Here is a 27182-nt window from a genome sequence, read left to right on the forward strand (position 1 = left end):
ACGACTTTCCACGTCAGGTAGTACTAGTGTTCTGCTGCCTGCATGTTTTTGTCCTGAAAGAAGTGTGATTATCTGTACCTCAGCTTAGGAAAGTCGTGCATCATAAACACTGATGACATGGCAGTCCTTATCTGCCGAACATCTGCCTGGTAAGCACCTTTCATAGTCATTTGGATCACCCGATTATAGTCAACACTCAGTCTTATTATTTTAGACCCTCATTGAGTTTTATCTTCTAAGAGAGGTTGAAACAGAGCTGGGCAGCATCTGAGACCCTTAAACTCCAAGTATTTGTGCTGGTCATGGTCTGGAGGTGACCAGACTCTCAGCCACTGACTGGCTAAACAAAATGCCCACGGTTCTTTGGTTGGCATCTGATGACAATTATTTACATTGAGCAATAACTGTGAAATGAGGCTGATTTCTCAAAGTCTGCATGGTCAGCACTTTCTTACCTGTTCATGAGGAACCAAGCCATAATCAAAAGTTTGCTTTAACCCAGTTAGAGTCAAAGCAAAACGACTTTCATCCCAAATTGTTCAGTGCGCTGTCGAGAGCTGTCCGATGGCAGGGGAGGCCTTGCGCTTGAGAGGTGGCACTCCACGTCTGTTTATAAGACTCCCTTTTTAGTAAAGATGCTTGAAGAATTTTCCTTACATTAGGAATAATCTTTCTCAATGTGACAGAGGGCCAATATCCCCCTGAACAGTATTAGATGCAATGTTTCATAAAGGACTCCCCTTCCTTCTCTTATGGATGCTCTGTCTAACTGCACCTCCCCCCCCACCCCCACCCCCTTTCATCTCTTTTACCTTTGTTCATTCTATTGTCCAGTGGCCACTTTGCTCAGAGCTATATACCCTAGCTGGTGACTGGAGGTCATTCTCTATCACCCAGTTACAAATTATTGTTTAAGCAGTGTGTTTAGGGTTGACAAAACATTTCCCTGTTTTATGTGTTAATTGTATATTTTAACTGTCAGGCAGAAATATTACTTCCTTTATTTCTGGGCTCTGGTTAGGAAACACTTCACTGTTGCTCCAACTACTGGAAACAACAGGGAATTCTTTGGAAATGCTGAAGTGGAGGCTGCAAAGGTGTTTTAAAAAGCTAGACATTATTTCTGACATGAAGGCTGTTGCTATCCTGTGTGGTACTCCAGAGTTGAAAAGACACTAATTAGCTTTGCAGCATCTCATTGGCATCTTTGGGCTGTGAGGCAAGCCGGGCAACAGTCCTAAATGTTAGACATGGGCAGTTTATTTCAATTTAACAATTTTTTGACTACTTCCTCATCAAGAGATTCCACACCCCCCCCCCCCCAATAGGATTATCATATGACACATATTTGTATAATACTTTATAGTTTTATTTCATTTTGACCTTATAACAACCCTGATAAATAGTTTGCTAGTAATTTTTTGATTTTATCAGAAAAGAAATTGAGGTTCAGAAAAGTAAATGGCTGCATCCAAAAATCACACAATCTAGCCAAGATGGCTTCTTTTCAACTGTAACCTTTTCTGCCTCTGTGAGGATAGAACATTGCTGTTCAGAGGAGCAGATTAAAAGCTTGGCCCTGGGAGGCCCTCAGACATAGATGAGATGCATCCATAGACTCAGACGCTTACCACTGAAGTGACTTTGGGCAAGTTTTTTAACTCCCCTGGGTTTCGTTTTCACATTTATAAAATTGGGGTAACACCTTCCTCTCTCATGGGATATTTATGAAGATTAAGTGAGTTGCTGCATGTAGCATGTTAGCACAACTTAATATTGTTGAAGGCTGCTACAGTGTTTAATCCAGGAAGCTTACCCTTATTTCACTCTGCATACAGAGTCAGCCCCACGCCACCTGTGAGATTCTGCTTGGTTTAAGGGTTCAGGACTGGAGCCATGTCTCTTCAAATGTTTGAAATACAGCAGGACTCATTTTCCTGTCAGTGTCTAGAAGTGATACCACCTTGTCTCATAGGCAGTATTTGTAGTCAGACGACCGAATGGCCACGATGACCAGTGGAGCGTGTTTCTCCTGAAGTTCTCCTATTAAGAAGTTAATGATGATACTAAAGCTATTTAAATAAAAATGACAACATTGATATATTGGGGAAAACAATTTTACATCATTTTCATATTCATTAAAAAAAACAACAACACAAAAGGAAATAAGAGATTTCGGATAGATACATGGAAGAATTTCCTAATAGTCACCAAAATGCAATGTTACCAACGTGAGCAGCAGGAGATCGAAGTCTTGTTGGCAGTTCTTCCAGCTGAGGCAAACCACTTTGACCTTTCTGAATCTTGGCTTTTTCCTCTGTAAAATGTGGATTTGTGGGTAATGATATTTGAGACTCATGATGTTCATGAATATCTAAGAAGTAAAGGAACAGAGAGTGATTTGTAAACTGTGGTGTTATTGTTTTCTGGAGTTCACTGAAAACATCAGGTATTCTTGGATGACTTATATGTGCTCTTGTCTGAAGGTAGGTAAAGGATTAACAAATAATTAACTCTTTGGATCTATTTCAGTTGAAGGGATGTATGTTTTCAGTTTAAATTAGTATTGATGGTATTAAGTCTTATATCAAATCAAATTCAATGGCTGTTTTTAGAAAGACATTAAAATAAAATTAGAAGAAAATACTTGGAAGGAAGACACATCCGTTGTATAGAAATACTTAATTACCATATTGATTATACGTTAAGTTCATTCAGTTACAATAAATAATTACAGTGATAATAACCACTGTGCTTTGGCTAATTAGAACATACTTCTAATAAGACCAGGGTTATCAGTTTGAATCCCTTTATGGGTCAATTAGCATGATATCAGCCTTCACCCTAAGCTCTCATGAAGTCACTGAGATGTATACTCATGTTCACAAAGAGAATAAAGTGGAGATTAGATTGAAATCATGCAGATGTTCAACCAGTATGGTAGAGGAATTCTATATTGTAATGCATCTCTAGCTTTTATTTTTTTCCTTGTAACAGTTATTATTTTTGCATTTCATAATTCATTACCTGGACTACTGATAGTGGCAGAAAAACGGTAGTAGGTGTTAACTTCAGCAATCTTGGTACTTGAGTTCTGGCTAAGAAAGAATTCAGAGCCAAGACTCAAACTCTAAGAGAAGGTTTTTCTAGAAAGTCACAGAGGTAGAAGAAGTGAGCCATAGAAGAAATGGGCTGCCCTGGCTGGTTTGACTCAGTGGATAGAGGGTTAGCCTGCGGACCGAAGGGCCTGGGGTTTGATTCTGGTCAGGAGCACATGCCCGGGTTGTGGGCTTGAACCCCTGTAAGGGGTGTGCGGGAGACAGCTGATCGATGAGTCTCTCTCATTGATGTTTCTGTCTCTCTTTCCCTCTATATTCCTCTCTAAAGTCAATAAAAACATATTTAAAAAAATGTGTTGAAGACTTATTCCATCTAAGGAAGAGCAGCAGCACAGATACCAGCCAGAATAAATGTAGAAGTTAAAAAAAGAAGAAGAAGAAATGGTCTTAGGGAACAAGTTACAGGGGCAAAAGAAGGGCTTAGAGCTTAGGAGAGAGAGTGAGAGATATGTGCCTTGAGAGAGGAAAGAGGGAGGAAAGGCTCTGGAAAAAGAGAGAGAAAGAGCATGTCCTGGGATGGGGAAAGGCTCAGACCTGCTCTAGAGAGAGACCAGCTGGGTCCTCCATCCTGAGGGCTTTTATTTGAGGCCTCAGGGGGAGGATTCCAATAGAGTTTTCATCAGCTTTCCAGGTGTGTCTCCTCAGGGAAATGGTCTCCACTGATTGGTTGGCATCAGGGTAGGGGGCATCAGTCAATGCAGCTGGTCCTGACATCAGCCATGGCATCCCTCTGTCTGGTTTTGCTACTCTTCTGGTCCTGGAGCTGAAACACAGCTGAGGCCTAGATGTCATCGCCAAGGCTTTTAGTTTGCCTGTTGCGAGGCACCTGGGCTCTCCACCCTGGTAACCCTCCGCACCTGGCCCATCCTTCCTAGCCTCATGCCCATCTAACTGCCCACTGCACTACCAGTTTTGTTTGGCAGAGTACTAGTGTCCATCACTTGAAATGGCCTTCCAAGTTTCCTGAAAGGTGGTTTAATTACCAGTCTGTTCTGACCCTTTGAGTACCAGGGCTGAACTTTGCAATGCTTTACTTCAAAACAACCCTGAGAATACAAACTTCTTTTTTTAAAATTTTGTTTTATTGCTTAAAGTATTACAAAGAGTATTACATATGTCTCCTTTCCCCCCACTCCATTGACATTCCCCTGGCCTCCCCTACCCCCCAGTGTCTTATGTCCATTGGTTATGCTTATATGCATGCATACAAGTCCTTTGGTAGATCCCCCCACCCCCCCCGCCCCACGCCAAACCTCCCCGGGCTTCCCACTGTAGTTTGACAGTCTGTTCAATGCTGCTCTGCCTCTGTATCTATTTTTGTTCATCAGTTTATAATGGTCTTTATTATGAGTCTTTTTCAGATGGGAAATTGGAGGCATTCCTCCTCTCCCCCCTCCCCACAATGTTCCTTACTCCCAGGTGAAGATATTTGGGCTAATTTTATAAAAAGGTCAATAACACAGCTGGGTTTGAAATACAGAGGTCCTGACTCAAAGTTCTATACTTAATTTGCAGTCTGGAGTTTTTTTTCCCCTTTTGGTTTATATGTAGTAAGTTTGTCCAAAGGCTGGGAAAATGAATGAACATTGTATCTGGATATTTAGCAAGATTAATGATTATTACAATTACATCTCTTTCAGAAGTAATTAATCTGGTTGTTTGAAGTGACCTATTATTTTTACCAGTTTTATTAATAATACCAATCATGTAATTTGATCCATTGGTGTCTAAGAGCTAGCCACAAAGACAGGGTGTCTATCTACCACTATAATTTTGATCACTTTAAATGATGGAATTTGGCATTTCATGTTCTCATAAGGAAAATGCTTTTATGTGGTGGAGATCTTCATCTTGAGGCTTGGAGGATGATGAGAAGGGTTCTTTGCCCTCCAATTTATCCCTCACAGATAAGCCTATTTACCCAAATTCCACCATCAGTGGTTCAGACCATCTTACAGAATGTAGAGAAGCTCATTCACACCATCATCTGTCTTAAGGAGTGAGGATCGAGGGCTCGAGGAAATGGAGGCATGATTGCTCCTGAGTGTCATCTGAGATCAGTGTACTAAGGGGATTTGAAATTTTGTTGAGGGAAGGAAGAGAATATACAATAATGATTTGGGAGTTCAGATGTGGTGGCGGGGATTCGACTTATCAGAGTGCACCTTAAATTCAAGTCAGCACAAAATTGAATGCTGATGTCAGTGCACCAGAGTGAAGTAATTGTGAAGGACATTTAAAAAATCCTATATATATATACCACAAGCAATATAGTTATTTGTTTATCTAACAAATTCATATTGATTATAAGCCTTTAGTGACAGCTAATAAATGGAACTGTGTTGAATTTAGCAGTTATGTGTGAACATCTCTCAGAAGCTTACTTCTCTTTCCTTTTATTTGAGAGGAGAGAGAGAGAGAGAGAGAGAGAGAGAGAGAGAGAGAGAGAGAGAGAAGAGAAACATCGAATGTGCCCCAACTTGGGATCAAACCTGAAACCTGGGTCTGTGCTCTGATCAGGAAGCGACCTGCCTCCTTTTGGTGCACAGGATGATATACACCGGCCAGGGCAGAAGCTCACTTCTCTTGATATTTGGATAAACTACTCTCAGTAAGGCTGACTTATTCAGGAATGGTTTATGGAGTATTGCTCTTGATCATCATGTTTATAGTACCTAAACCCTGATAATACATGAGAAGCAATCCGGACTCCCAGACTAGTTGAATTGGAAAATTTGGGAGTGGCGCTCAGGTATTGGTATTTCTTATAAGCTCCCCTGGTGACTTTAATGTGCAGACAGAATTGAAAACCATTGGCTTAGAGCATTGATTCCAGAGATGAAGGGAGAGGGAGAGAGAGAGATAGAAACATCAATGATGAGAATCATTGATTGGCTGCCTCCTGCTTGTTCCCCTGCTGGGAATTGAACTGTGATCTCTTGGTCCATGGGAGGATGCTCAATCCACTGAGCCACCACAGCCAGGCAATTTGTTTTTAAATCACCTGTGGAATTTTTGTTTGCTTATTTTTGGCAGGATGAAGTGTTGTATATATAAAAATGGACATGGAGACACAGAATACTAAAGGTGACAGGGATCCTTAATGCATCTAGTGCAGGGGTGGGCAAACTTTTTGACTCCAGGGCCACAATGGGTTCTTAAACTGGACCGGAGGGCCGGAACAAAAGCATGGATGGAGTGTTTGTGTGAACTAATATAAATTCAAAGTAAACATCATTACATAAAAGGGTACGGTCTTTTTTTTTCTTTTTTTTTAGTTTTATTCATTTCAAACGGGCCGTAGTTTGCCCACGGCTGATCTAGTGGGAAGAAGACACACTTAAAGCTGGTTCTGATTTGCAGTTACTTATTCACTTACTAGTTGTGTGATCTTGGGATATTCACTTAACCAATAGGAGCCTCACCTTCTTCATGTCTGTAAAATTTTGATGAATGTGTACCTAGTACGATGACAACTGTGTTTCATGCTGTGTGCAAACCACACGCGCGCACACACACACACACACACACACACACACACTCTCACATACAACTTGTCTCTCTGCCTCCTGCCCGATGGGTCCCCACACCGTCTGGTGCAGATGTCCAGAGCAGGGCCTGACTGTGTGGGAGCCTCCACAGGGCTGTCTGAGCTGCAGGGCCAGCTGCTGGGAACGGCTTCCTCCCACTCCTCAGGGATCACTTCTCTGGCTCTGTTGGGACTGTTTCATGGCTGGCTGTTTGGATCCCATGACCTTTCATGAGCATAACATTTAGTCTGTGGGGGTCAGTGACTGCCGGTCAAGGAGTGTGAAGCTGTTAATGAGGCCGGAAGTGGAGAGGGCTTCTTGTTGTCACAGGACGGAAGCTTTTGGGTTCCTTCTTTTTGAGCCCCAGACAATGAGTGTGCAGGACACAGATGGCTACGTTCTCTTTCCAACTGTCTTCCTATCCATTGCTGCTTTGTGTTGAGTAGGGACAATAAGACAGTAAGAGGCCACTATCGAAATCCTGGTTTGGGGGAAGCGGAGAAAAGTCACAGACCTGCTGGTTTTTCTTTTTTATAAGAACAATGGCTTTTGTCTCCCCCTCTTGTTTCTCTGCTCTCCCAGCACATGGCCTTGAAGTTATGAGGTCACACTGCTCTCTGGTCGCACATTCTTTGTGTTCCAGGAAGAAGGTTCATGGGTTGTTTCTTTTCTTTTTCTTTTTTTTTTTAAATATATTTTATTGATTTTTTACAGAGAGGAAGGGAGAGAGATAGAGAGTTAGAAACATCGATGGGAGAGAAACATCGATCAGCCGCCTCCTGCACATCTCCCACTGGGGATGTGCCCGCAACCAAAGTACATGCCCTTGACCGGAATCGAACCTGGGACCTTTCAGTCCCCAGGCCGACGCTCTATCCACTGAGCCAAACCGGTTTTGGCGGGTTGTTTCTTATTAGTTGTAAAGCGTTAAGGCTTGGGGTCCTGATCTTAGCTGTGGTGCTTCAATGTCCTTCCCATTATAGGCCTGGATTTAGGTCTATCCTCAATCTTAATTTTGAGAATTCTGCTTTTGTCACCCTCTCTGTAGGCCTGATCTGAGTTTCACTGAAAATGTTTTAAATGTGGCTGCCACTTTTCTATTTTTTCCCGTTGTCTATTGGAATGGGCACCATTTTCTCATTGTTTGCAGGAATGGTGGGCCTGTTGGTTTTTTTAGGTGATGAGTATCTTGAAACGTTACACTTGTGGGGAGAGTGCCTTCCACTGGATTATGAGACGTTGAGGGCAGGAGCCATGTTTTCTAGCCGATTATGGTGACAACCAGTATTTATTATGTACATACTGTGCACCAGAGTCTTTGCTTTAAGTATTTCCATTAATTCCCATACAGATAATGTATACATAAAAAAATCATATTTCAGAGAGGTTAAATAAATTGCCCTAGCTAGTGAGTCACAGAGATGGATTTTGAACTCAATTTGACCCTAAATTCTCTTTTCAAAATCACCTTTCTAAACTCCTTCTTGAAGAAAAGGAAAGACACAGATGAGAAAAACAGAATCTCACCCTTTAGAAAGTTGGATGGGAATGTGGAGTAGAGGACAGGTACGGAGTTGCATTCTTAAGGAAAAGAATAGTAGAAGGTCTATAGATTTGCATAGCCCTTGCTTTCCCCGTTAAGCTACACTGACCTGCATCACTGGCATACATAGACTCTTAATAACTGGACCCTATGACTGTCAAGGCAGAAGTCACCCTACCGAAGGCTTTGGTCCACAGGTGGGTCTTCACTTCATGCTTTTTTATTTAGATCAGAGAGACCCTGAGATTATGTGAGGATGTCTGTCTCTCACTGATAAAGCCATGGGTTGAGCGATCAGGCAAACTCTAGAGAAGGTTCTAGTGAATCTCTGCGATTTGACACTCCGAGGAATCATGTTTGTGTTGAAGTCACCCTTGGCTTGCTGAAGATCAGGGGCTACTCTGCAGTCAGCCTCCGTGCTTGTAGCTTAGACCATCAGAATGTGCACACTGGCCTGGCAAGCAACAGAAAGTGCATAAATGCTCTAGCAAGTCGAAGCTTCGTTCAGTGTGCTCAGAGAACATTTTCCTTTTAATGTATTTGGGAACTATAAGTTTAACTCCTCCTGGGGAGTAAAAAGTAACTGCTTCACATAAGAAAAAAAAGTCATCTCTTTAAAAGGCTTAACTCCTTTCACAAACATGCACTTTTTAAAACCTGGGAAATTCCTGGTACTGGGACAAAAAAAAATGTCCTTTAGCAAAAATGAGGTCATTCTGGTCTTAACTGCCCCTGTGCACTCTCTAGTTCCTGCTTTCTGCTCCATGTTTTGGGACCAGAGGTTATGGGGAGGATAATCCCCCTGTGGATATTAACTGCATTTAGGGCATGTTGCCAAGAGAAAGTTATCTTAGCTCAGAAACTGCCAAACCAATGCAAGAGGCCCAGCTCCCAGGGGTGACTGATAATGACTTGGTTTAGGTTGGCTGTAGGGTGGATTTTTAAAGCACACTTTTCCTGTGCTCCAGGATTGCTGTGTCTGCTTCATCCTCCTTAGATTTCTCAGCAGCTCCATTGCTTCTTGGTTCAGGAATGATTTTTCTTTCCTAGACACATTTTATTTACTCTGCTTTGATTCTGTCCCGATGAGTAGAAACATCTGCGCCAGTCTGAAGCCTCATGTTCATCTTTTTTAACCTATTGTACTAGTAAATGAAAAACAGCCGTTGGAAGAAGCTGCCCTGTATCTCTTTCTTTGAACACTCAGAGTCTGATTCCTCCTAAAATTAGTTTCTGAATTGGTTTGGCAGGGGTGAAGATTGCGTGTGAAGTCTTTGGTTTGCTCAGGGTAAGAGTTCTCCTAAGTGACAGTGTAGAACATCTCAGCGGATGCTCTTGATTTAATTGAAGTTCACTTTTTTCCTAGCTTTCACACAGCCATTCCCCATGAAGGAGGATGTTGATACTTTGAAGAGTGTTAGGGAGATAATTATATCTATTCTGGATGTTTTCATAACAAGGTGAACATGGAAGGGGTTCAAGTGAACCTTGACAACAACCTTCATAGTCTCCTCCAAGTTAAATATTATTGAGATGGCCACTTTGAAAGATGGAGGGTGGGAAATAAGTTGATATTTCTGAACTGCTTCTTAGGTACTAGCACAGTGCTAGATTCTTTCCGAGGTGACCCTTTTAGACTTGTCTAGGTTCTTGTAGTTTAGTTAGTGGGAGCCCATGAGGTCATCTAACTACCTTGCTGTCTCACATCTTGAAGAGTCTGTGTCAGAGTCATGACATTCCCTAAAACTCATCCATCGCTATAATGGATCAATATTTTGATAAACATTTGATAGCTTTTTATTCTGCTTGATTGACTACAACATTTTATTATTTTAAAATTTACACTTTTGACACTGAAAATTTGGTTTTTATCTTAATTTGTTAATAAGATGTATGTGCTAGGATCTTAGTGTCACTTTTATGGCTCCATGGGTCTGAAATTCCAAGTTTAGGCTCTGTTGCCTAAATAAGTCTAAGAATCATTTTTTGATCTGGGCTTAAGAAACTCTATTTTCAGCTGGCATGGAAAGGAGAGGATTATAAAATTTGGTCATGAGCTGTTTAGGTATTTGCTCCAGACCCCATTTCTTGCCCTGAGCACTTGTGGTCCCGCAAGGAGGCTCCAGAACCCTTGTTTGGAATCTCTTGGATGGTAAGGAAGTCAGGCTTGCCCTGTGCATGACCCATGTTTCTTCAGTACATCCCCTCCCACTGCCCCTGGGGCCTAGGTTTATTATAGGCATCCAATGAGTGTTTTATTGAACTTAATAGCTGCTACAAAATAATTGGGAAAAATATGGCTAGGAAATGCTATTGTATTGGGAAATTGGGAAATTCTGGGTAATTACTGAGTGCCTCATATTAGTTCCTGTGGGGAAAATACATGGCAAAATGCATCATGGGTTAATATTTTAAAGAAAAAAAAACTCTTATGAGATAAATCAGAAGCTACATATCTGCCTATGATGCTCAGAATGGGAATGACACTGATTTGCTGATAATTTATTATTGTTATTATTATTATTCTGTAGCCTCAGACGATTCAGCAAACTCTCAAGAGGACATTGCAGTATTATGAGCACCAAGTTATTGGGTAAGTAAAAATGGATTTTGGTCATTACTGGGGCAAATTAAAGATAATTACTCAAGCAGAGCAGTTGAGCATGTAGTTTTTTGCCACCAGGTCAGCTTTATTTCATAGGGGCTGTGCTCTCAGCATGGAGGGTAGCTCATGCGGGACCCTGGAATGACTGCCTTAGGCTTATTTGTGTTTAATCCTTTTAAATAAAATTCCCTTTGGTATTACTTTTTATTTTTTCTTCTTCTTTTTATTTGTTGTTTTTATCCTCTCATTTTCATCCATTTCATTTCATCTCATAATTTTGCCTTAGTAATGTGCTAAGATTTAATGGTACCAACTGAGATGCTTTAATCCTTCAGTAAAGTTTACTCAAAATCATTACAAGTTTAACACAGTTCAGTGAGAGGTATTATTTTAGCTAGAGTCACATGCCACATTTTTCTTTTTTATGCCCCGTTTGTTGACATCATTGTGATACGGTGTAAAGTAAGATGTGAGGTCAAAAAACATTTCAGGGCCGCATAGAACTTTTAAGTAACTATCTCTTTTGTAGAGGGTGATGATGATAATAATAATTAAAGCAAGGATTAGATGTCATTATTAAATGAGATAATTTCAATGAAACTATTTTGTAAATAGAAAGCTCCAACTGAATGAAAGGCATACCTTTTTTCCCCCCCTTACCTCTTTAAAAAAATTATCTTTATTGTTGAAAGTATTACAAATGTCCCCTTTTTTTCCCCCCATTGATTCCCTTCACCCTGCCCCCTACTCCCAGGCCTTCACCACACTCTTGTTTGTGTTCATGGGTTATGCATACATGCATGTAAGTTCTTTGGTTAATCACCCTCCACCCCCTCAATGTGTCTGGATCTATTTTGTTCATCAGTTTATTTTGTTCATTCGACTCCACATATGACCTTTGATTGGCTGTTGTAGGAAGCAATTGGCAAATACAAAATCCTAGATTTACTTTCCAATGCAATCTAGCTATTTAAATATTTAGATTCATTGGCATTAGGAAGGCATATTTTTAATTCACCTTGTTAATATTCTCTATGTGCTACCATGATTTTTCTTGGTAAGTTTTTAAGAACTTTTGAGGAATTAAGATTCAAATCCTGATACCTCTTGACATGCTTTTGGAATCATTGAACATTTATGGTTACTAGTCATTGCCATGGGGATCAAGGATATATATTTTTTTCTATTAAGGTGTTACATAATTTTTTTTATAAAACAAAAGGGAAGAAACTTAGTAGAAAAATAACTCCATACCTAGTACGATGCCATATACTTGAAGTGCTTGATGATTATGTTGTCATTTCAAAGGGAATTGCTTTGAAACTTTGTCATATCAATCCTCAAGAGTGCCTCACTAGGAAAAACACATTATTTAAACTCATGAGATGGCTTTTAGTTTGAGGCCATTAGGGATTTTAAATGGTTTAACCTAATGGAGATAAAGAATGTAAGAATGTCAAATTAATCTCTCTCCACACATTCTAAATAAAACTTAATCACTCTCATTGGATATGCTGCTTTCTAAGTATGGTGTTGGATTAAATTTGTCAATATTCTTAGATCAGTTCCTAGTATATGGTAAGTACTACATATTTGCTGTTGGGTGTATTATCATCATTATTAATATTTTATGACAATATTAGTAATCAAATGCAAATTATTTTATGGAGTTATGAATGCCCTTTCTAATGTGAAATCAAATAATAACTGATAAAAAAGTCCCATTTGTGAACTAAATTTTGTCTTCCAGGCAAATTGAATTGGGAATCTTGTAAATTTGATCAAATAGACAACTAGACTATATTACCATTATCAGCAGAAAATTTATATTTTGTTTTTAAGATGGAGTTGTCTTTTATCTAAGTTACTGCCTCAACTCTCCCTTCTCTCCATCTGTGTAGAAATAGCCTGTGGTGGTTCTTTGTTCATTGCCGAAATGTCCTTTCTAGTTCTGTTTAATGCAGACACAGTATAATGAAAACAGACAGGGAATGTGACTCCAATATAAAGAGGTGTCCTGATGTCCCACTGGTTCCAAATATACCTGTTAGCATACTTCTTACGTGGGTGCTGGCTGCCTTCTGCGACTTGAAGTACCTTTGCTCACAACCTGTATTTGTACTCATGCCCATGAAGACAAAAAGGACTCGTTGGCAGAATAGGGTTACATTTGCTTTTCTTGACTTTCTCCTTCCTTTCCTTCAGTCATCGCTTCCATGTCCAAAGCCCTCCTTTGCCTTTTAGACTTCTTCTTTCCGCTTTCTTTCTCTTTTCAGTACTGAGAAAGGAGGGCATCTATTACCACTAACGTTTGGATTTACATGTCTTCACACCAAGGTGTTGTTCCTCTTAAGAAAATACACATGAAGGCTTTTTATCTCTAACTGTGAAGAGGAATGTTTTTTTTTTTTTTCTTTTCTGTTTTAGTTAAAGGGATTTCAGGTAGCAAGTGCTGGAAAGTATTATTTTACATATTCCTGGGGAGGTTAGAGTGGGGAATAGATGCTTTTCCTAATTCCTGAAATGGGGCTTTGCCTAAGGCTTGTCTTTTTTTTAATTTTTTATTTATTTTTTATTTATTGCTTAAAGTATTACAAAGGGTATTACATATGTGTCCATTTTACCCCCCCGCCCTAGACAGTCCCCTAGCCTCCCCTATCCCCCAGTGTCTTATGTCCATTGGTTATGCTTATATGCATGCATACAAGTCCTTTAGTTGATCTCTTACCCCCCTACCTCCTGCCCCCCAACCCTCCCCGGCCTTCCCGCTGCAGTTTGACAATCTGTTTGAGGCAGCTCTGCCTCTGTATCTATTATTGTTCAAAAGTTTATAATGGTCTCTATTATCCATGAATGAGTGAGATCATGTGGTATTTTTCCTTCATTGACTGGCTTATTTCACTTAGCATAATGCTCTCCAGTTCCATCCATGACGTTGCAAATGGTAAGAGTTCCTTCCTTTTTAGAGCAGCATAGTATTCCATCGTGTAGATGTACCACAGTTTTCTAATCCATTCATCTACTAATGGGCACTTAGGCTGTTTCCAGATCTTAGCCATGGTGAATTGTGCTGCTATGAACATAGGGGTGCATATATCCTTTCTGATTGGTGTTTCTGGTTTCTTGGGATATATTCCTAGAAGTGGGATCACAGGGTCAAATGGGAGTTCCATTTGTAGTTTTTTGAGGAAACTCCATACTGTCTTCCATAGTGGCTGCACCAGTCTGCATTCCCACCAGCAGTGCACAAGTGTTCCTTTTTCTCCACATCCTCTCCAGCACTTGTCGTTTGTTGATTTGTTGATGATAGCCAGTCCGACAGGTGTGAGATGGTACCTCATTGTTGTTTTGATTTGCATCTCTCGGATGATTAGTGACTTTGAGCATGTTTTCATATGTCTCTTGGCTTTCTGAATGTCCTCTTTTGAAAGGTGTCTATTTAGGTCCTTTGCCCATTTTTTGATTGGATTGTTTATCTTCCTTTTGATAAGTTGTATGAGTTCCCTATAAATTTTGGAGATAAGGCCCTTATCAGATATGACATTGGCAAATATGTTTTCCCACACAGTGGGTTTTCTCGTTGTTTTGTTGATGGTTTCTTTTGCTGTGCAGAAGCTTTTTATTTTGATGTAGTCCCATTTGTTCATTTTTTCTTTAGTTTCAAGTGCCCTAGGAGCTGTATCAGTGAAGAAATTGCTTCGACATATGTCTGAGATTTTGTTGCCTTTGGATTCTTCTAGAATTTTTATGGTTTCCTGTCGTACATTTAAGTCCTTTATCCATTTTGAGTTTATTTTTGTGTATGGTGTAAGTTGGTGGTCTAGTTTCATTTTCTTGCATATATCTGTCCAATTTTCCCAACACCATTTATTGAAGAGACTATCTTGGCTCCATTGTATGTTCTTGCCTCCTTTGTCAAATATTAATTGAGCATATTGGTTCGGGCTGATTTCTGGGCTCTCTATTCTATTCCATTGATCTATATGCCTATTCTTGTACCAGTACCAGGCAGTTTTGAGAAAAGTGGCTTTGTAATACAACTTGATATCTGGCATTGAGATCCCACCTACTTTGTTCTTTTTCAGGATTGCTGCAGCTATTTGGGGTCTTTTTTTATTCCAGATGAATTTTTGGAGAGTTCGTTCTAGATCTCTGAAGTATGCCGTTGGTATTTTAATGGGAAGTGCGTTGAATTTATAGATTGCTTTGGGTAGTATGGACATTTTAATGATGTTGATTCTACCAATCCATGAACACGGTATGTTCTTCCATCTGTTTATGTCTTCCTCTATATCTTTTTTCAACGTACTGTAGTTTTTTGAGTAGAGGTCTTTTACCTCTTTAGTTAAGTTTATTCCTAGGTAGCTTAATTTTTTAGGTGCGATGGTAAACGGGATTGTTTTTATAATCTCTCTTTCTGAAAGTTCACTATTGGTGTATAGAAATGCCTCAGATTTCTTGGGGTTAATTTTGTATCCTGCTACATTGCCAAATTCATGTATTAAGTCTAGTAGCTTTTTGATGGAGTCTCTAGGGTTTTGTATGTATAATATCATGTCGTCTGCAAATAAGGACAGTTTTACTTCCTCTTTTCCAATTTGGATGCCTTTTATTTCTTCTTCTTGCCGAATTGCAATGGCTAACACTTCCAGTACTATGTTGAACAGGAGTGGTGAGAGGGGGCTTCCCTGTCTTGTTCCTGTTCTTAGGGGAAATGGTGTGAGTTTTTGTCCATTGAGTATGATGTTGGCTGTGGGCCTGTCATATATGGCTTTTATTATGTTGAGGTATGATCCTTCTACTCCCACCTTGCTGAGAGTTTTTATCAAAAATGGGTGTTGAATTTTGTCAAATGCTTTTTCTGCATCAATTGATATGACCATGTGGTTTTTTTCTTTCAATTTGTTTATGTGATGTATCACGTTTATTGATTTGCGGATATTGTACCATCCTTGCATCCCTGGGATAAATCCTACTTGGTCATAGTGTATGATCTTTCTGATGTACTGCTGGATCCGATTTGCTAAGATTTTGTTGAGGATTTTGGCATCTATGTTCATGAGGGATACTGGCCTGTAATTCTCTTTCATTGTGTTGTCTTTACCTGGTTTTGGTATTAGGGTGATGCTGGTTTCATAGAATGAGCTTGGAAGTGTTCCTTCCTCTTGAATTTTTTGTAGTAGTCTGAGGAGGATAGGTTTTAGTTCTTCCTTGAATGTTTGGTAAAACTCCCCTGTGAAGCCGTCTGGTCCTGGGCTTTTGTTTGCTGGAAGCTTTTTGATGACTGCTTCAATTTCTTCCATAGTTATTGGCCTAAGGCTTGTCTTGAGGTAATTCAGCTTTTAAGTGCCTTGGGGGTTGGGGTGATGAATCCAGAGGATTGCAGGGAGTAGGAGCTAGCCCTTCTCAGTTTCTTAATCTAGCCTCTAACCACTGACCTTCACACCCTCCCTTTCCTCTCCTTTAAAGCTCTGCCCTTGGACCTGCTTTATTTATTAGAGCTCCAGGATTGCATGATTCTTCCTCTTGATGAATTCATATACCAGTAGCCCATAGACATCTCAGAGACATTTTTAGTCTCTAAGACCTAGACTTGAATGCAGGGAGCAGCTGTTCAAAGGATCACACAGATGGAGGGATGGGAGGGGGTAGAGGATGGAGCTTCTCATTAGGGAGTAAGATAGCCTCTGTGCAGCTCAGCAACTTTATCTTTAAACGTTTGCTCTGCTCCTTAACTTATCCATTCACTTGTTCATTTATTTATTCATAGACACCATTCAAATTGGAAAATGAGCACTAAAATCATTTATTCATGTGGTGTGATAAATCTCCTCCTCTCCACTGTCACCGTCCTCTCTCACTTAGAGGTTCCCATCTAGTTTTTTGGTATCTACTCCTGTCCCTTAACACTGTATTCTCACTGCAGCCGAATGACTAAGATATTAGGTCATACCATTTCCTTTAGACCAGTGGTTCTCAAGTGTTAACAGGTATCAGAATCACCCGTCAGATTTGCTGAAACTCAGATTGCTGGGCCTCGCCTCCACAGTTCCTGATCAGGTTGTCTGGGAGAGGCTCAAGAATTGGCGTTCTTAAAAAAATTTTTTTTTGGAAATACAATTCAGATTTATTAATCACTTGTGTCTGAATAAAACATAAACACATGCAAACAACTCTACTTTGTTTTTATTGTCACACTGCTTTGTTTTTATTATATTCACAGCATCAAATTTATGTTTTTTTTTAGGTGAGATACCGGTATGGGAGGCCTTATTTATTATAACTCAGCCAAAAGAGTTGGCATGTCTGAGTTCCCAGAGGGATCACACTTTGAAGTCCTGGCTTTGAACCATATTGAGACTGACTGTGATCGGATAAAATCTGAATTCTTTCTGTGACCTGTCCTCTGTGTACCTCTCTGATTTCATCCCCTTCCACTCCCCCTATTTCACTCCATTCCAGCATTCCAGCCACCTGTCGGTATCTCGACTATAGCAAGCTTGCTCAACCTCCAGGCCTTTGCATGCACTGTTTCATTTTCCTGTAATGCTTTGTCCCCAGATGTTTGTGTAGATTATTTTTTATACATTTAGGTGTCTGTTTAAATATAATATCTTCCGAGGGACCTTCCCTGACCACCCAATCTAAAGTGGTCCTCCATCCCCTACCTCAACCTCCAACTCTGATCATTCTTTATTGTATTACTCTTCATTATTCCTTTTCATAGTGCTTATCATTAACTTGTATTAGCTCACTTATTTTATTATTTTGTTATTTATCTTACTTTTATATTTCTGTACCTTTGTAAATGCTTGGTACGTGGAAGGGACTAACAATTTTGGGGGGGACAGTGAGGAAGTGTGAATAAATGAATAAGTTGCACCCTAGGGGCATATACACAGATATGCATATAATGGATAAAAGAATAAATTATGCTTTGGAAGGAGATGTAAAATGAGGGGTGGGAATAATTTCTGGGGCCCAATAGAATTCTAAAATTATAGTGCTAGTAGTCAGGACCCTTTTCCTTATAGCTAAATTACCTTGACTTATTTGCATAGTTTTCCATTAATGCTTAATGTTCTGCCACTGTGTGTCAGATTGATCTTATGGTACCTTTTGATTACTGTATGAATTCCACACAAGCATGCTCACTTGGATAGCTTCTTGCTTGTGTAGCATAGTTGTCTTCTCCTCCCTCAACCTAGAATGAGAAAAGGGAGCATTGAGTGTACACGCTTGTGCTGCTTTAACTCAAGCCTCTAGGGGAATGGACTAGGTTTTTGGGCCACATCCGGCGGAAAGAATACTGAGAAGAAAATGGGTAAGTAGGAGATACCAGGGTTCCCCTGGGAACAGAAAGGAAGTCAGGATGGAGGAAAATCTGCTTTACGATGACATTTATGGCTGATGTCATTCTGGATACTGTCTTCTGCCCTTCCTTCTCTCTGTGCTTCTTTGTTGTGTAGTATAGAGCAGGGACTGAGAAAATGTGCTTTGGAAGCAGGCATACCAGATACATTAGACTTAAAAGTTAGATTCTACCTTTGATCCTGGACAGATTACTTAACCACTCTGAGCCTCGCTTTTCTTATTTTTAAAAGGCTACTGATTATAGGGTTGGGGTAAAGTTTGAATAAAATATTAATGATAATGATATGTAAAGTCATATAATCATATACAGTAGTACAGTGCCTGGCACACAAGGATAATCAGTTCATTTGTTGAATTGCTACCGCCATTAGTACCTGGCTCCTAGCTCCTCATTTTTCATTGCTACGTCCTTCCCCTGGCCTCCTTGAGCCTTTAAAGTCTGGAATCAGTTGTTTAGCATCCGGAGCTAAACGTCAGCATGCCCCCCTCATGTTCTAGCTACCACTTTCTTCTTACAGAGTTTGGAATTTTTTTAACCTAAATTTCTGCCTCTGGAGTGCCTAACCCAACTACTGTCACTCATGTTTATACGGCATTACTCCTACTGGTCTGTAGCTCACAAAAGTGGGTTACTATGGCAGTGTAGACAAAGCAGAGATTTATTTAAAACCATGATTGGAAAACACATGATAATCACTCTTTTTAGTTTTTATGTTCATTATAGATTTTAACATGAAAGGATAAAGAAATATGTATTTAGAATGATGACATTAACTTTTTTTTTTTTTTTTGCCAGAATTAGCATTGTTGTGCTAATACCCTGGGTAGGACTGCTGCCAACCTCATATTGGCCTGGAATGCCATTTCCTATAGTCATCTAAAATTAAATTCTATTACTCCAATCATCACTGTGGGCCCTGTGTTTGTTTTATACAGCCAACCTTCTGTTCTCTTTCTTTTGACAATTGGGTGGGGACTAAGCTAGAATAATTTCAATAGAACATTAGAAGTAAAATTAGGAGTGGGTGAACTCTGATTATTCTGGAAACAAACTTCGATGGTATTACTTATGCTTCCATGGTCAGATTTTGTGGTTATAGATTTTTTTTAATCTAAAACATGATCTAGTGTTTTTATATATTTACAAAAAATAACTATCTCATGGAATAAAAACAAGAAGTCAGATGAAAGCTAATATCTATTGATTGCTCCCTGTGTTGGAGGCAATACATGGGGCACTTTACATCTGTTATTTTATTTAATCCTAATCCTCTATTTCACAGAATCATTGTATAGATGAATAAATCGAGGCTGTGACAAAAATATTTGAAAATGGTGGCCCTTGATTTAAAAATAATACTTTCTTCGTCTATGTTTAACACCCATGTTCCCCTTTCCACCTTTTATTGACTGATTACTGCATTCTAGAAACTATAGTATGCGTTTTGCGTAACTTTTTTGAAGTCAGATCTCAGTAAGGTGTACAACCATTAAGCCATTTTACTTTTTCTCTCCAATCACATCGAACATGTTAGCATGAGTCCCCTTCAGTATTAGCGTGGGCACATCACTCTGTTTTCCAGGTACATTCAGGGCGTTTAAAGTCCACTTCAGACCAACTGAAATCTTTAATCTCATGCCCCATCTCACTCTTATATCCCTCTGTGCCTGGGCCGGCTTGGCCTGAGGAACGCGCAAAGCAGTGCCGAGCAGGTGTGATGTGGCTGTTCACTCCGACACTCCAGGCCACTCCTCTCTAGGTCCCGTTCTCTTCCGATGTGAGGTGTCAGGTGAGAATGGACCGGAAAACCGCACTGGTTGTTGCAATAGTCCTTTCTTGGCTATGATGTCCTCAGTGAGGCGCATGGATGGGCCCTACTTTGCTTCAGACAGTAGATGTCTGCTGAGGAGTGAGACATCCAAGCCCCAAGCTCTCTCAGCAGCTGGGCTTCCACAGGGAGCACCCCCCTGCTCTCCTTTCCTCATGGGGGAGGGGAAAACGATAACAAAGCTCTCTTCCTAGGCCAGTGGCTCTTCTGAGGATTTCCTTTTCCTTTTTGTATGTCTCTTCGCTTCTGTGACATGGTGGCGGGTGACAGTGGCAGTGGCTCTTTAGTCATTGCTGAGGTTCTGGAGACGTCTGGTCTCCTTGGCTTCTCTTTTGGAATGTGGGAGCTTTGGTGCCTTAGCTTTAAGTCAGAGCCGCCGGAGAAGTTCCAGTCAACATCTGGTTACAGCATTCTGTCCTTCCGTCCGCACAACAACCCTAGGAATCATCCCCATTTTATGAGGGAGGAAAGTTAGACTAACAGAGATGAGCTTACTTGTCCCCAGTCTCACAGATAGAAAATGGTAGAAACCGTGAAGGGGCACGAGACGTACCCAGTTTCAGTTATAACGTAAGTCACAGGGCTGCAATGTGCAGCACAGGGCATCTAGTCAATAATATCGCAACAACCTTGGATGATGACAGATGGGTGCTGGACGTAGCATGGTGACCACTTTGTTACGTATATTAATGTTGAATAGCCCTGTTGTATACCTGAAACTAATATAATATTGCATATTGATTTTGTTAATCCAAAAAGAAAATGGTGAGACCATGATTGAAATTCTGTCAGCCTCCAATTTGTTTGCTTATTATCCAAGCACCACGCTGTCTTCCTGACTGTCTGTGATAGAGGTTAAGATGTATTTGCTTTCAACACAGTTGGTGCCAATGCACCAAATTAGTGGTGTTAATTCTTCCTCTAGGCAAGTTGTGTATAGAAACAGATTACCAGCAGCTATGAAATACTCACATAAGGAAACGTTAGTTACATAAAGCTCATCTACCTTCTGGTTTTCCTCATTTATTTTTTCCCCCCAAACATAGCTTCCTTATTAATGATTGTCTCCAGTTCCAGGTCCACTCTGCTATTGCTGATGTTAATGGTGGGTAATGTCATAAATTATGTCTTAAAGGTTCAGTTATTTTAAAATGTGATTATGCTGAGAGCACAGAGCACGTGCATTTGTGCGTATGTATATGAGTGCCTTCGCAGATGCTCTGACATTTGTCTCCATATGCTGATTTTGTTTTCTTCTTAGTTATAGGGATGCAGAAAAGAATTTCCACAATATCTCCAACAGATGCTCCTATGCAGACCATTCCAACAAAGAGGAAATCGAGGACATCTCGGGAATTCTTCAGTGCACTGCTAATATGCTCGGTATATTAACTATGTGTTTATATGGTTAAGAGTAAATGAATGAGGAGAACAGGAAAAGTAAAGGTGTGAATGTTTTATTTTCTACTAATGGGAAGTTCAGTTAATTGAAGCTACGGCAGATTGAGCCCTTGTCTTCAAGTGATTTAATTTCAATACTCCTGAAGATGTTTAAGTGAAAATGATATGTGGCATTTACTTAGAGATTGAAAAACATTATAATAAAATTACGTTCCAGGGAAACTTTTTAAAGTATGCTTAAACTCGACTAAAATTGAGGATCTTTCTGTCCTCTCCAAGCCCATATGCTATTATTTCTGTTATGATTACTCCACTATTTCTGGAAAGCTCTGTTTGTGGCTGGGAGAATAGGTCATGGGTACTCACAGTGGACTCAGAGGCAGTGGGCAGGTCATCTCCTGAGGTCTGTGTGCCCTGTGTGGTAGTATGTGTGTCCATCTTAAAGATACTAGTATTTATGACAGAGGTGCTGTTTTTGGGTGCTCCCCAAATGACTTAGGGGTGCTGTTGGAAACTGCACTTCGTCATGCACTCGGCATCAAGGGACCATGACGAACCATACTATCACACTGTAGTCTGTGCTATTCTTGGTATGTGAGACCTATGTTGTATTATATGCCAAGTAGATACCACAGCAGGAACACATCTTGCCCTAATGTCTTACAGAGGTTTTTAGTGAAGAATAATCTCTTTCAAATTTTTTTGAATCCTCCTTTTTCCTTATGACTGAGACAGGAATCCATGAAGTGGTGGCAAGGACAAGAACTCGTAGTGACTGACTCCAGGGAGAGCTCAGAATGACATTTCCCTCAGAGTCAGGCGATAGAGACTGGGCAATGTGGTTTGCCTGATTTTCTCTCCCTTTAGAGTAAGTACTTTCCCTGGAGACATCCGAGTCCCTTTCACAAACAGATCCCAGGTGACTTCAACCGAGATTTTTCTAAACATATCTGACTCCTAAAGATAGATATGGCTTTTACACTCAAGCTGGGACTCCAGAATCCATGACTACATTTTCATTCTAAGTATCTTAGTAAACACAAAATATTGTACTGAGAACATGGAGATTTTGTGAGGGGAGGCATATAGATGTGTATGTAGTTTGTCTATAATAGCTGCAAGACAGTGAAAAGGAAGGCCAAATGTATACTTACCTCAATCTTGGTACAACTGTGGGAATGCTGTGCCCCAAGTAAATCCTATTATTGGAGCAGATGAAGGATGAGAATAAAGGAGGAGGGAGATGGGCTGTTCACAGTTTTCTGATTTTGTATTTTCAAGGACTCTCCCATCATTAACTTCTTTTTCTCTGGACACATTGTGATTTTCAAGGGGTGCCCCAAAGAAGGATGTATCAGAATCTTGGCTGGGGGATGTTTAGTATTTTTTTTTAATATATTTTTATTGATTTCAGAGAGGAAGAGAGAGGGAGAGAGAGATAGAAACATCGATGATGAGAGAGAGATAATCATGGATCAGCTGCCTCCTGCACCCCCCCCCCCATAGGGGATCGAGCCCGCAACCCAGGCATGTGCCCTTGACCGGAATCAAACCTGGGACCCTTCTGTCTGCAGGCCAATGCGCTATCCACTGAGCCGAACCGGCCAGGGCATAGTATTTTGGAAAGTTGCTCTTATTCATTTATAAACATTTCCTTGTACTTTACATCTCCTTTTCTTTTGCTCCCTACCTTGAGAATCAGTGGTTTAGAGAGAGTATGAGGTGTTCAAGATACTAAACATATAAGGAGTACTAGTGGCATCTGAACCATGACTTGCAAGCAAGTGTGCCCAAGTCCGCAAAGAAACCTAGGTCAGCCAATTTGGCATGGCAACCACCAGGTGACGCTGTGGCCCAGAGCAGCTTAGTTGCCCTTCAGCAGTAGCCATGAGATACAGGGTAAGTAGTGAGTGGAAAGAACAACAGGTCGTGTGCTACCGGATGATGTTAGGGAGTGAGTAGATTTAGCTAGGTACTTATAATTTAGAAGATGACTGTATATCAGGTTTTGGATTTCTGTAAATAATACATTTGTTCTAGAAAAGAAACACTTCCCCCTCTGCGTAATCATGGGTTGTTCCTAAACTGTAAGAAGTGCGATCTTGTAAAATTTAAATTTCTGACGAGTAGAACTAAATGCCTGCACTTGTTGACCAGATGCTGGCCTGGTAATTATGGGCCTACGAGATAGCTGTTCTCTTTCGAATAACGTCCTTTCATAACTCTTGAAATATTGACTCTCTGAGGACAAAGGTAACAGCTTTACTGGTCATATTCAATGGAAGCTTTGTGCTTTCCCCCCATTTTTAAAAAAATCGATTTGAGAGAGAGAGAGAGAAAATATAAATATATCATTTTGTTGTTCCACTTTGTTTATGCAATCATTGGTTGCTTCTTATATGTGTCCAGGGATTGAAACCCGTAACTTAGCATATTGGGACAATGCTCTAAACAGCGGAGGCACCCAGCCAGGGCTCAATGAGACTTTTGTTTTTAACAAGTCATTGAACTATGATTAATTTTGGTTTGCTTAGATTTTATCTTTTTAAAAAATTACATTTAAATTCTCTTGTGTAATAATTTATGAGCATGCAAGAGTTGATTAACTCACTGGACAGAAAACCACTACACAAGAAAGGAAGTTGTTTTTGCTTTGTTTGAGTGTGGGGAGTTTGGCATGGAGAAGTAGTTTCAACCAGTTTAGGAGAAATTTTGCTGTTTGGAAACCTTCTTTGTGGATGCCAGCGGGCAGTTTTCCAACCCTACGATTTATATTCATTACCTTTGGGGAAAGTGGTTGGAACATAGGTGGGATTGGGAAATACATATTTTTCTCACCTTCTTAACCTAGAAATGGTAGAGGCTAGAAATGTGTTTGCTCACTCATCTCTATGTTATTTATATTTCACCTATTAAGGAAAAAGCTTTAAAGTCATAGGTCAGAAAATATGATCAGAGTAGCAAATTTTACTTTTTTTAGAGGGACCATCTCTATTGATTTACTATACTCCTGTAGATAGTTTGATTATTTATTGGCTTTTCAGGTTGGCGTTTGAATCTAGTGGTTGGCATGGAATAAGAAAGAGGCGCCTGAAGAGATGGAGCGAGCTTGCTACAGAAGGCCAGTGGTGCCTCTGTCCTGTGTTTGCTCAGTCCCAGCTTCCCCAGGACTCCCCGAAAAAGCGCATGCACATTACAGAGCGGTCCATGCCTGCTGCTAATGGGAAAGGACTTTTTCCAATCAGCGAGATTTTCACCATTTATTTCTCTTTTGTTGGCTTAGAAACCGGTTGTTGCTATTTCTGTCTCATCATTTACAAATTAGGGATATTAAGTACAGACTGCTCCTTGTCATCTATTCGCCTCATTTTGGGGCTCTGGCAGTCGTTGGGATAATGCAGTGTAGCAGCCTAACGAAGCTTTAAACCCTGGGGAAAGGCTGTACAAAGAAAGATGGTTGTGAACCATGCTCTCCCTGATAAAGGCTTTTAGTGTTAAATTTATTGCTTTATTTGGTGGACGTCTTTTGCATACCAAAATAATCTCCTAATTTTGGTTGTCTGAAAAATGTAAACCTTTCCCAGCCATAACCCACAAAGCTCATTTTTTAGCTCCAGTTAAGTAGTAAAAATGTATTTATGAGCCTGTGAGTTGCAGCATTGAGAATTTTCTTGGGAGATGTAATGGTTGAGTGGTACAATGAAGTCTCTAAGATAAAGCATGAAAGGGTCTATACCACATGGTGCCACCTGGTACTGTGGTGTGGATTTAGGTAATATTGTGGGGAAGAGTTAAGGGAGAAGGATGATAAAATGCATAGCTCCCTTTGCCATCATGCAATTTAAAATAATCAGGGGTGATGACTATTTCCGTTATAATGTTATTAAAGGGGTGGTGGGTGTTTTGGTATAGCATCAAGAGCTATGAGTTGGAGGCGATGGTGTAGGAAAAGGCATTCCACACTAGGATAGAAATGAGATCTCTAGGTAATTTATTTGCTTATGAAATGTAGCGAACTAAGGTTTGATATTTTAATAGGTATGAGTTATTTACTAAGTATTAACAAAGCATAGCCTTATACTGCCCTTGTTAAGTGTGTTTTCTCTCAAAATAATCAGGAAGGACATGGATTGTGAAGGAGTATTCATTCAAGTTGTCTGTTTCGCAGGTCTTCTGTTAGAGTGGGGCTTTGTTGTCTCCAAAGACTTAGCATGTGTAAAGTCAGAATCCCAGTAATGTTGCCATGGGATTATTTGTTGGGAAGGTGAGGAGGAAGGAGGAGATGACTATTGGGGCTTCTACCTCATGGTATTTTCCTGGCCTCAAGGACTCTGAAATACTATGAAATCAGAGCTCTCCACAAAATGCCACAGATTCTAGAATCATGAGCTGGTCTGGAGCTTTACATTGTTTGTTTTTTTATAAGCAATAGCTTGTTGCTTACATGTTAACTTGTATGTACTTTTTGGTTTTATTGTGATTCTGAATGTGCAGCTAGAGCCTTTTAATTGGCCATAAAACTGAAGAATTAGCCAGCCTTACTTAGGGTTAAGATTACCTTGGGGTTTTCTTAGAATAACTCTTACTCATATGATTTTTTAGTGAGCTGGAAAATGTTTAACATATTTAGCACCTTGAAGGGCTACTTGGTGTAATAACCATTTACTGGCTTTATTGAGGAATTAAGATGGGTAGCAATAAGTAAATTCTGCCAGTATAGTTTTTGTTACTATAAGTTGGTAAGTGATCATTTTTCCTCTCTCATTAAAAGTAGATAAGGTCCATAGTTTAATGAGATGAATTGGAGTTAAGGTGGTTGGGAGGCCCCTAGTTTATTAACTGATTTAATAATGGTATTACAATATAGTGGTTTGGAGCAAAAAGGAGCCAGACTACTTGTGCTGAAAGCAAAGCTCCACTGCTTATTAATTGTGTGAACTGGAATGGGTTATGTAATCTTTCACACTTCATATTCCTAATCTGTAAAATGGGGGTGATATAATTCCATACCTCCTAAAGTTGTTTGGAAAATTAAATAATTTATATAAAGTATTTATATATCATGAAGCCTGACACATAACAATATTTCATAAGTGTTTGCTCTTATTATTGAATATTCACAGAAGAATGTTTACATAATACCTGGGGGGGTCAATATTGCTCAGTTTTCTAGGTGAGGAGACATGCTGAGAGCCATGAACTTGTCAGTGAGGACAAGCCACAAAAAGCAGGAATTAAGCCCATGTCAGTCTGATACCAAACCCCGCTTTCTTTAAAACATTTTTTTTTTTAATTGAGCACTACCTGATTTGGCTCAGTGGATAGAGCGTCAGCCTCGGGACTGAAGGGTTAGAGTCCCGTCAAGGGCACATACTTCAGTCGCAGGCTAGATCCCGCCGGATCGGGGTTCATGCAGGAGCAGGCAGCCAATTGATGTGTCTCTCTCACATCGATGTTTCTCTCTCTCTGTCTCTCCCCCTTATTTATATATTCATTGATTCTTAAATGTGCCCTGACTGGGAATCAAACCCACAACGTTGGCATGTAGGGATGGCACTTTAACCAACTGAACTACCTGGCCAGGGTAAACCCCACATTATTTTCACTACTTTATGCAGAGTTGTTGGAATGTGATTGACTTTACATGACCATTCTAAAGCTAATTATACAAGTCTCTCTATTTCTCTCCGTTATGATAATTGTCATGATATTGCATTTTACTTAGCTCATTACTATTTCAAATATACCTCGGAAACTTTTTATATGTGACCAGTAGTACCA

At 40.1% G+C, this 27182-nt stretch overlaps 1 protein-coding gene across 1 annotated transcript in view; it reads left to right on the plus strand.

The window, feature by feature from the left end:
- GUCY1A2 (guanylate cyclase 1 soluble subunit alpha 2) overlaps window positions 1–27182 on the plus strand; it is a gene marked incomplete at its 5' end in the record, with an annotated part of 274517 nt that overhangs the window by 20637 nt on the left and 226698 nt on the right. The window contains 2 exons of the mRNA XM_081098790.1: window positions 10724–10785; window positions 21262–21383. Of these exons, the coding sequence (XP_080954916.1) occupies window positions 10724–10785; window positions 21262–21383 (184 nt within the window). The remainder of the gene's footprint in view (window positions 1–10723; window positions 10786–21261; window positions 21384–27182) is intronic.

Source organism: Myotis nattereri (assembly GCF_964212035.1).
Source record: "Myotis nattereri genome assembly, chromosome: 9".
Classification (NCBI taxonomy): domain Eukaryota; kingdom Metazoa; phylum Chordata; class Mammalia; order Chiroptera; family Vespertilionidae; genus Myotis; species Myotis nattereri.